Raw genomic sequence first — 11,514 nt, 5'->3', positions numbered from 1 at the left:
ATGTGATCGTGTGATGATTAGCCGTTTCGATCTCAATCAAATAATATTTGTAAAGAAAATGAAAAAAAAATTAATTCTACAAGTGGCATAAATTCAAACAAAACACGTTTAGGCAAGTCAGAAAAAGTGTTTTTTTTCTTCTTCCATTTGTTCATCGTTTCGCCACCTGAACATTAAACAATTTCACCGTAAACTCGAGAAGAACGCTGTTTTTTCCTCTTCGGTGCAAAAATCAACACACATTATGAGAAACGTGCAAAACAGCAAATGCACAGTCAAACCTTATCAGCGGGTAAATTAACACTGGTAATTAAATGGTTATATATTCTGGAGTAGAAAATAATCCAGGGATTCTTGAAGTCATTAAAAATCTCAAAAATCTCCAGTGCTTAGAAAGAGAAAACGCCTTTATTGCAATATTTTCTATAAGATGAATGCTTGTGACTTGACTACCTTGGTCAGCACTCTTGACATTAAGTTCTCGCACACAAGAATATTGGTTTTCAATCACAATTTTAATGAAGTTATGGTAGCAAGTTTATTTGATTATACTTATGTTATAAAATACTGACGACGTAACAATAAATGGCGCGTGCTTGAAAAGTGCGCTGAAAAGATTAAGAGTTCGTGTCAAATTAATCTGCTTTTTAAACTAGATAGGGTAAGTGTGCCAAATTTCGGCATAGTTGCACACAAGCGGCAAAGTCTCAAGTTTGAAATGTAATATTTTTAATATAAATTGATTTTTTTTATTCCTTCTTCTTAAGGCGTGTTGCTTGGAACCTTGTAGACAGTTTATCGTCTTTATTTCCTCTAAAATCATTCTTAATACATTTTAAAATGAATAAAGATGTAGACATAGCTTTGGTGCCCTATTTCGGCCACCTTCATTCTCATAATTCCTTGCCTTTCGTAAATTTTTCCAATATCTTTTTCGCGTCATCTCGCTTGTCGAAGCTACATTTTTTGCTATTCTTTTGCATTGTATAATCTTTAGAGTAAGTAAAAACTAAATATTCATGGAAATTCAAGGAACAAAAGAGGTGTCCGGAATTGTAAGCCGGTCGGAATTTGGCACACTTACCCTACTTACCCAAAATGTGCTAATTATTTACATAAATAAAAAAATTAGATAACACACCGTAATTAGAATGATCTAATATTAGGACTATATTTCAAATGAGGGGATTAACATTAGACAAAAAAAAAGACATATAATTTTCTTGTGTAATAAGTAGATACGAATTGGCAAGTGTATAAGTTTGTTAATTTGAAGATACTCAACCTGTTATCTTTGCAAATTAGATTTAAATAAAATTATGTAAAATAAACAATCTGCACTGGATCGCAAATTTAGGCTTAGGCAAAAAAAAGTACAAAAAACGCACTTCGCTTTCTTATTTGCAAACACTTCTTGTGAAAGTTCCACGGGCTCATCACCTAAGTGTCAAGCTTTAGAAAAAACTTTGATTAGAGTTAGAAGAAAAACATTGACAATGCATCCGGAACAATAACTAGATAATCCCTTTTTGGACACGTTAAGGAAATTTGACCGTCAAATGGTTCCTGTGAAAGAGATGTACCAGATATTGTCTGGCATTGAAGAAAGTTGTCCGAAAAATCACTGACCACGCAAGAAGGATTCACATTCCGTAGAGGCTCTTTTGAGCAGTCTAAGATCAGCAAATGCTTCCCTTGATGCTTCCAATTCAAGAACATTATAATAGTTACATTGTGATACAAATAAAATATTTTGATACGATTAATAAAATTATTAATATTTTATGATGAAGCGATCAGTGCGTGCCAAGGGGCAACCAGTTGAATATACCTAATTGCTGGCTCAACGCAGGAAGGAGGATAGGGTGAAAAACAATGAAGCCAAGAGGCGTCACTCAATCTCAAACATCTACGACAAAAAGCAGTGAAATTGAATAAATTAATGGAACATTGATAATATTGCGCTTGAAGCATTCTAATGAGCTTCAAAATTCAAAATAAATTTTATAAATCCTGTGAGGATTTCAAGAACATTAAATTTGAAGCTTCGGAACCATAAATCTGTGGATTTTTTCTCAATTTCAATTCAATTAAGGTAAGCGTTCAATTTGTAATATTTTTATTACAAATTAATTTTTTTGTTACTTCTTTTTAAGGAGTGTTGCTTGGAAACTTGTAGATAGTTTATTGGCTTTGCTTTCTCTAAAATCATTCTTAATATATTTTAAAATGAATAAAAATATAGACATTGCTTTCCGTAATATTTTGGACACCTTAATTCTCATAGTTCCTTGCCCTTCCGGATTTTTTACAAGGTCTTTTTGACATCATCTCGTTCGTAGAAGCGATATTTTTTTGCATTGTATAATTTGTATAGAGTATTAAAAAATTAAAGATTCATGGAAATTTAAGGAACAAAAGAAATGGCCGAAATTGCAAGCATGCCGAAATTTGGTACACTTATTCTTGTCTACTCAATTTTTTTTCATCTCATTTTCATCTTTTTGCTTCTCTTCCATGCAGTCTTCACCGTTTTAGCGTCGATTCTAACATCCGGGACAAAACGATATCAATTGTTACAATTTCATTGGAAGGTATGTCAGACTGATAGGAGAGAAAACCACTTCCGAACCAAAGGCTGTTCGGAATGTAGTTTTTTTATGAATACAAATAATAAAAAATAATCAAAAATCTAAGAACTAACACACCAAACACAAAGTTAAACTAAGATTAGGTTTCTTGTATCAAAGTGTGTTCAAGTTTCTAGGAAACTTGCAAAAAGCACAGTACTTTTAAATAATTCCATTTAGCTTATGCATCATATATTTTGGAGATTTTATAGGAATTCCAAAATAATAAAAATATCAAAAAAGCTTGAGAAGTCTAAAATCCTTATTATTCTTTTAATTGACTCTTTAATTGACTTAAGCTTTGAAAAAGTTACTTAATTAGAATGAGTAAAATTATAAGCTGTTTTGCAAATAGAGGAAGGTGCTCAAAGAAGCTTTGAGCTCTGAGGCTACATAGAGATATGATTTTTTCGCCAATTTCTAAACAAAGATGGTCCTTACCATTATTTTATTTATAAATTCACAATCGTTTAGTCTATCGAAATTGCATTATATTAAAGCCCAGTTTCCTTTAGAAATATGTGAAAAAATCGTATAACAATGTAGCCCCAGAGCGCAAAGTAGCCCCACCTCCCCTTACTTGAGTTTTTTTTAGACACTTTTTTATGCTCTTTAGGTCTAAAAAAATCTAAAAAGAAATTAATGTTATTAACGAAATATCATTATTATTACTATTTATTCACAATAATAGGGTCATCCCTTTTACAAATATATCTAATAAAATTCTTTACCAGAAAGATATTAAAGTGTCCCAAAGCAAATTTCCGTCTGATTGCGGCAAAACAAATTGATTAGTTTTTATCAACTCAAGATCAAAAACATCCTCTTCTCTACAGTTTCTAACACGCTACGACGACGCCGATTTTCTCTATGAAACTGCATGTAGGGGAGACTGGGGCAATATTTGTCAAAACGAAAATTTCAATAATCACTATTTTCTAAAATGAAAGAGACTGAGGCTTGAAATTTTTATTATAGATAGCCTTCATGAATCCTCTTAAACTTACAAAGTTTCAAGGGATTCGAGGAAGGATAATGTAAAATAAAAAATAATGAAATTTTGAACCCTATTTTTGGAATATTTGACTTACAGAAAATATCAATACTGATTAGCTCAATTTAAGCACATTTCTCGTTAAGATAGAGAAAAATTATTATCTTCGACAAAGTTGTAGAGGAATAAATTTCCTATAAAAATATGTCTATTTGATATTTTTAACTTTTGCGAGAGTAAAACATCACAAATTATCCGAAGACTGACAAAATTTGCCCCAGCAATTCTGAGAATCTCCACAAAATCGACTTTTAGAAAATGATTCGAAAATCACATTTCTTCCGAGATAGAGGAAAATAGTCTTCTGCAATGTTGTTGAGCAGTAAATTTCCTATAAGAATATGCTCATTATAAAACGTTTAAGTTTTCTCAGAGCTCGTGAAAGAATTAAATATGCGTTTTGACAAGTTTTGCCCCAGTCTCCCCTACTGCATCATAAATTGTATAATGCAATTGTAAGTTTAAAAACAAATCACTTAAATGCGGCATTACATACGGCAGGAGACATTGCCTAAACCGTAGATAGAGAGATAAAGTTCGATTCTCTTTTTACAAATGCGAATGATCAAAATATTTTATTGGACTAAACATTTAATTGCATATAGATAATGCTTAAAGCATTTATTTAAAGAAGGCTAATAAATTGGGAAGAATTATATTGTGACTGCTAGAACAAAAGAGGCTAATCTAGCGATTGCTATTCATAGGCATTTACCTATAAAAGATACAATAATTGCTCTTCTGCAGTAAATTTCACAATAGAGAACCTTCGGCAAAGTCATGAAATTGTGGTGTCTAATTGTGGGTGATAAAGACATTTCTGAGAGAAGCAGTAAACAACACGAATCACTACTATCCCCATTGCCACTACTCTGTGTGATTCTTCAAAAAATTCTCCAACACAATCAATGGTTAGGTAGTGATAAAATACTACAGAAGCGTTAGAAAACACTGATGTAGTCACGATAACAATAAATCTGGGATCTTCATTGTACTCCTGGGTATATTTATAGTCCTTTAAAAAATCCTGAATTTTCTAGTGGAACACCTTCCACCATGAAGAAGCCATAATAGTCAAACCGCCAACCGGGGGAAATTAATTTATTGCTGGGCATTCTTTATCAATATATTATCACTGAGTTCACTTGAGTACGAAAAGACAGCAAGTGGGTGAGATTATGAACGGCTCATTTGTAAGTGAATCTCGTAGTACCATCATAAAATCGTGAATGGTGGAATAGTTAAGTTTCCGTTACAACACTGATTTAGTTTATTGAAGCTTTGTAAGAATTGTCAGATGAAAGGGCAGTTTGTTAGTTCGATGGTGAAAGTCTACTTATTTATCAAAAGCAATTACTATTCATAATAGGATCCAATCTCCATTGTAAATATCTCTTCTAACACTTAATTTCAAAATTGCAATTTTGACTAAAATATTAGAGTAAATATTGATTTTTTTTTTTAACTTCATTACCAACTTTTTCTTAAATTGCTCTATAGGAATGTCTTTCTTTGAGTGATAGGCAAGTCCTCTTATTACTTGCATAAAAGCAACTTCAGTGTTAATTACACTTTTCTCAAATATGTTAAAAAGTAAACTATTAGATGCTAATTGATTTTTGAATTACATAAGCTAAATGTGAAAAAATTGGAATATTAATGCAGTAAATAATACTAGCAAAAATTTCAAAATATTTACCGCATATAATGGAAAACCCCAAAAAATTACTAAGGGAGGGTGGGGCAGTTTCACCCGTAAAATGGATTTTGAGGCCATTTTGCAAAAAGATGATAAACAGAAGTAAAGCTTTGTATATTCTGTGAATTACAGTAGGGTTTAGGGTTAATAAAAATAATAACAATAAATCTCTTAATTTCATTAGTCTATTGTGGAGAAATTCATTTCACTTGAAAGGCAGAATGTGTGAAAGTCCCCCATTGCGGGGCAATTTCAAGATAAATATGAGACAATTTTTGAGAAAGATAAAACGTGTTTATAGGAAACTTGCGATACCACAATTGATTAAAATTACTATTTTGAAGTTTTCTTAGACTCTAAAACATAAAAATATAATCGAACAAGAACTTTATAACAGAATTTTAACACTAATTAATCATACAGAGAAAATTAAAAATCGTCAAAGATTTCGAAGCCTATTTCTCATTAATTGAGCAATTATCTTTAAATTTTTATACGAAAGAAATGCCTTTTGTAGTGCTAAGCTAATTCTGTACATTGCTGGATAATTATATCGCCTTAGAACATTTCCTTTTTAGTATAACAGTTTTATAATGGTATTTTAAAGTCTTGAATTTTTATAATACTAAAAAAAAATTACAATATCTTGCTGATAACATTCTGAACAGATATTATAACAATTAAACTCATTATTTTTATGCACTTAAAAAAACACTGGAAGATTATTTTTTAAATTTTTTTTATGAACTTTTAGGAAATACCACTTTCCGTAATTTCGAACTTTAAGGACAAAAACAGCTACAAAAAGTTTTGAATGATCATTTTAAGTTAATTTTGATTAAAAAAGTAAATTGTTAGACACTGGAAACTTCTCCGTGTGCTTGCATGAAACTGCCCCTCACGCACTTTCGGAACTCAAATCAAAATTGTCAGAGCCGTCAATTCAACGCTAAATGCCTTATAATAATCATAAAACCACTGGTAATTTAATACAATTATGTTACTTCCATATAAAAGTGCAATAGTCCAGAAATTGTTGAAAATAAAACATTACAAAAAGTTTCATTTTGATGCAGTTTTATAAAATCAATTACAGAATTCAAATGAGAAGCGTCACGAAATTAATTATATTTATGAACATAGGTCTCTTCAATAACATAAAGGTTTTATCCCATTTCTTTCAAAGGGATAAGAAGAATATGCAAAAATTTAAACTGCCCCGTCTTTAAGCTGCCCCACCCTCCCCTATCACTTTTTCAATCACTTTGCCTTAAGATGAGATCCTAACAACTTTTCTATTGTGGTCAACACAAAAAAGATTCTTTAACCTCTCTGTGTATAAACACAAAATTTCTTGGGATTACGTACCAAGAGAACAGAAGTCTGTTCAATCACTTTAACGATTCTTTAACCCTTTAAGTTACGATTGGTTCATCGAATTATTATTTTATTAGAGGATAATCAAAATTGTTTTTATCAACCGGCTGTTAGTTAAGACTACTACTAAGAAAGAACGGTTAAATCGACAAAAGTCGTATGTGTACTGTACTGGATGTAAGAGGAAAATTTTACTGAACCCAAGAGCTTGTTTCTTTCCGTAGTTTTGTACAGCATCAATAAAAATTTACCTAATATATCAAGCTATCGTGTTTAAATTTTAGTTAACTGGACCTTACGTTAAAAGCATAGTAAGAATGTTTGTAATGGCCTCTAAACACTAGAAAAAATATGTCCATATTTTAGAGTTTTTCCTACACAAGCGTAGGGAATTTGATTAAATATGAACATTTTTCTAATGTGTAGAGTAGCCACATTTGAAATAATATCAGTTTATATTTGAGGAGAATATATTTGGAGGATTTCCCCCAAGCAAATGTGCTTCTAATGCAAAGAACAAGAATTTCGCGAAAAATTGTTAAAAAAAACATTTTTAATACATTCTTTATGAAATTGAACTTATTGAATAATAAATAAAAATCTTTACAAAAATTCATTGACTTTTTCTCATATAAATACCTTGAATTTTCAGATATTTTGGAAAAAATCTCTATCTAAGAATTCTTTTTGAGGTAATTACATTTCTTGATTCATCTCTGCACCGATTTTGACAAAGGACAAAAACTTTCTCATGGATATAAGGTAAGTCGTATTTAGACCAGATTTTTATGATTTTAAGATATTCAGACAGCAGACAAACTTTCTCATTAATTAAAAAATAATGAACAATAGCTTTTTTAACTCTTTCGTCTCTTTTGGGACTCTAGTACCCAAAGAAGCATATGAATAGTCTATGAAAAACAATGTTTTTTAATTATTCGGAGCTGATAAAAAAACCGATTCTTGTGGATGATTACAAGCTATAAGGATGTCCAAATGTGAGATATTTTTTGTAGGACCTCAATTAATTCCTGAGCTTAGATATTTTTGATTAAAAAATTGTGAAATTGGCTTGCAGCATATGCTGCGGTCCGGTAAGAGTTAAAAGTGGTTCAATCACAACAAAATTGACCTTCTGGAATGGCCAGGACGATCTAAGGACCTCAATCCTATTGAATTTAAAGGGCAAGATGGACCGGAAGATTAATCTCTCGAATGTGACTAATTTGGAATAGTTTTAAGCAGATATCCATACTACATGAAATACAATCATATTAGAGTAGTGCCAAATCCTGATTTTTTTAATGATTTTTCGTTGTCAAGCGTTCATTCTTTGCAAAAGTTACTTAACTAAGTACTAATTAATCCAAATTTAATTTCCAAATAGAATTCGCAAGTTGTTAATTGCAGTAGAAGCCAAAAACTATTACTTCTTATAGAGTGTGCTATTTGTATTGTCACCTTAATATGTGCCATTTCAAGAATTTTTTGATCGTACTAAATTTCTAGATAGAACTTTCAGGTTCTTTCTTTATATTCAAAATGTAATTATACACAAGTTCATTTATTATTATTAGTTTCATAATTTAAAAGCATAATTTTCCGAAAAATAAGGCATACATTACAGTGTCCGAAACTGTGCTATTTATCTTGTCGCCACTGTATTTGGCAGTAGCTCCCTCCCAGCGCTCCTATAATGGATTTTGTTCGAAAATATCATCTATTAATCTGTAAAGAATTAATACCAAAATATGACCATTGCAGCCCCAGTCTTTCTAGTACATTGACTGAATGGGTTAACCAGATTTAAGATAACGTCTATCTTTTGGCAATATTTAGTAATACCTTACGCTTACGCAAAGACTTTTGCAATGAATGCGCAATTTTTTCTGAGTTAATACTCTGATTTTTTTATTGATGCATTCCCCAAAATAATTTCGAATGACAATGGTTTTAATTTGATCTCAATCAGCAAAGTGAAGACTTTATCAGGCGAAAACTAGGAATTTTCAAATTTCACCTTATTCATCCTCATATGTTGAAAAATATTGAATTTTTTGCACATTCAACAAACAAAGAAATGTTTGCGTCATGAATTAAAATCTTGATATTGAAGTATTGACAACGACAAGTTTTTTTTTTTCATTTCCTAGTTACATCTTCAACTTCTTTCATCTTTATTGATCAATCGAACAAGGTTCATAAACTCAATTTCTTTTCTAATCAAGAATATTATAGAGAAAAATTCACTTCAAATGTGTCATGGATGTTTATTCACTCACGACAGGTAGACACAATCTTTAAAGTGAAAGCTTTCAACGCCACACATGACTTTTTAAGTGCTTCAAATTATGGCCTGTCTCTGGATTTTTTAACAAAAATCTATATCTTATTCTAATTCAGGATACACAGGGATAAACGTAAGAACCCGTCGCATAAACACTATAGATATTTATCTACCATTGAAGTCTATTTCATCGTTGATTTAAGTCAAACAAGATCTTTTAACATCAAAGAGATGATAAGAAAATATCGATTTCGATCACTATAAAAAAAAAACAAATAGAACACTTTATAACCCGTAGGGGAGACAGGGGTAGAATTAGCCAGCAAATGAAGCTTTTTTTCCCGCGTGATTTGTGAAAAAATTATAAGGTTTGTCTAATGTTTTTATGTTTCATAAGTAGCATTAGGATATTGGCTGTATGAAGCAGTGTAGTTCAAAGCTCTAAAACCCTTGATTTTTTCTAGAGAGGATAATGGAAAAAGTATGACACATTGGTAGATATAGCCACTTTAAGGGTACAAATTGCCACCAGTTTTCCAGACTAAATTTTAAACTGGAGATACCAAATAATTTTACTTGATACACTGAAGTTCACTGATGTTAAATATGCCATTAAAACCTAAAGAAAAAGGCTTTAGCCGACTTTTTTATGACATTTTTGTAATTGCAGCAAAATTGATGCAAACATCCTGAACAAATCTATTTCTCAAGTTGCTCACCCAAATGGCAATATTGCTTGGAATATCAATAGTACTTTTTCGTCTAACAATTATCCATGTATTAGTGAAAAATCATTGATAGTTTTATCCCGCCACGGAAGATTGGCTACAACTGCCCCGAGGGCTGTTTCAGTGTTTATCATCTTATATAAAAAGATGAATAATTATTATCCAAGTGAAAAATATTTTTTAATTAAGGTTCATTAAACCAGAAACGAGGTAAAACTATGAAATCTTGACTAGAAACTCAGAAAACCAAATGCTGGTCCAAAAACTATACAATCAAAATTACAATTTTATACCCATTTTATAAAAATGCTTCTAAATTGTAGGATAATAGGATCAGACTTATAAATATTTCTGGCAATATGGGGATGTGTTCCTACTTTCATTAAAAAATACTTAGCTCGATGTACATTTTAAGAAAAACGAAAAAAAAATCCACTAATTCTACTTCTGGCTATAGGTACCCCGGTCTCCCCTAACATATTTTTTATTATCTCCTCTATATTAGCCGTTAAATTTTGGATGATATTCTTAATTCCCTCTATTTACTAAAATCAGAAATTATAATCAAAGAAAAAATTCATTAATGTTGATTTAATCCCATTTTTCCCTAACAGAATTTTCAAATCTTGCATGAAGCATATGCCCGATAAAAGCGTATGCTTCATGTACGTTTCGCAGCAGAGATGAAACATTAATGTCTCTGAATATATATTTTTTTTACATTAAACAATCCCATCTTTATTAATAGAAGTAATTATATTTTATAATTATTCAAAAAATAGGATTAAACTTATCTTTTAACATGTCCTATAGATCAGAGTCCAATTCTTGCCGGAGTCCTTCTGGGGGTTGCTCCTGGTGTCAAAATCTCCTGTTTAGGCATCATTGCTTCCTCCCTTTGAGCTGCCTGGAGTTTCTGTTCTTCCATCTGCTTTTGAGCTTTCTGCATCTGTGCTTCCATTTCCTGAAGATGTTCAGCTGCTTGACGTTTTTTCTCGCGTCCACTGCGACCTGTTTCCTTTACAGAGAAGAACATAGGTCCCAATTCTGCCAGCCAATGCCCATCTACTGCAGTGGCACACTGCATATATTCTTTAGCCGTCATCACTAGCTCATGGTATACCACATAATCCGGTGTTGTACCTAAACCATAGAGTGCTGACGTCGGATGCAGATGACATGGCATTCCTGTTCTCAAATTCACATATTCTCCAATTCCCTTGAGTCTCGCTGCCTGGTAAAAGTACGCAGAGCAGATACATTTCCGTACTACATCCCAATTTGTTCCGCAAGATTTCACCGGGAGACGTTGCTGCACTAGAATATCCTTTAATTGCTGACGCACTTCACGCACCTTACGCAGTGCTTTGATGTGGATAAAGTGCTCATTAGCCCAGTTAGATGAATAGCTGATGAGAAAAAAATGTCACATTAGTAAAGGACTTCAGCAATTAAGCACAAAATTAAACAACTTACTTGTTTTGCTTCCACTGATTGTAGACATTGAGATAAGTCAAATGATCTGACTCAGGCACTTGAAATTTCTCCCTTACACCATCAGCCTCTTCTTCACGACCCTTGGGCCGATAAAAAATAGAAGGTACAGAAAGCATAGACACTGAAAACAAGAAATAAATAAAATAGCAATATTTCAATAGTTATAAGAACATTTTATGTACTAAAATATATATTTAAATTATTTTAAGTGGTAATTCTGAAACACAAAAAGGATCAACAAA

General features: G+C 31.7%; 1 protein-coding gene across 1 annotated transcript in view; it reads right to left on the bottom strand.

Annotated features, from left to right (window-relative positions):
* Nucleotides 1-10,486: 10,486 nt before the first annotated feature.
* LOC129805234 (pre-mRNA-splicing factor ATP-dependent RNA helicase PRP16-like) overlaps nucleotides 10,487-11,514 on the bottom strand; it is a 1,660-nt gene continuing 632 nt past the window's right edge. The window contains exons 2-3 of the mRNA XM_055853009.1: nucleotides 11,252-11,393; nucleotides 10,487-11,184 (exon numbers count right to left, since the gene is read on the bottom strand). Coding sequence (XP_055708984.1) covers nucleotides 10,590-11,184; nucleotides 11,252-11,393 — 737 coding nt within the window. The 3' untranslated portion in view covers nucleotides 10,487-10,589. The remainder of the gene's footprint in view (nucleotides 11,185-11,251; nucleotides 11,394-11,514) is intronic.

Source organism: Phlebotomus papatasi, chromosome 3, assembly GCF_024763615.1.
Source record: "Phlebotomus papatasi isolate M1 chromosome 3, Ppap_2.1, whole genome shotgun sequence".
NCBI lineage: Eukaryota > Metazoa > Arthropoda > Insecta > Diptera > Psychodidae > Phlebotomus > Phlebotomus papatasi.
This window is presented reverse-complemented; position numbering and strand designations above follow the sequence as displayed.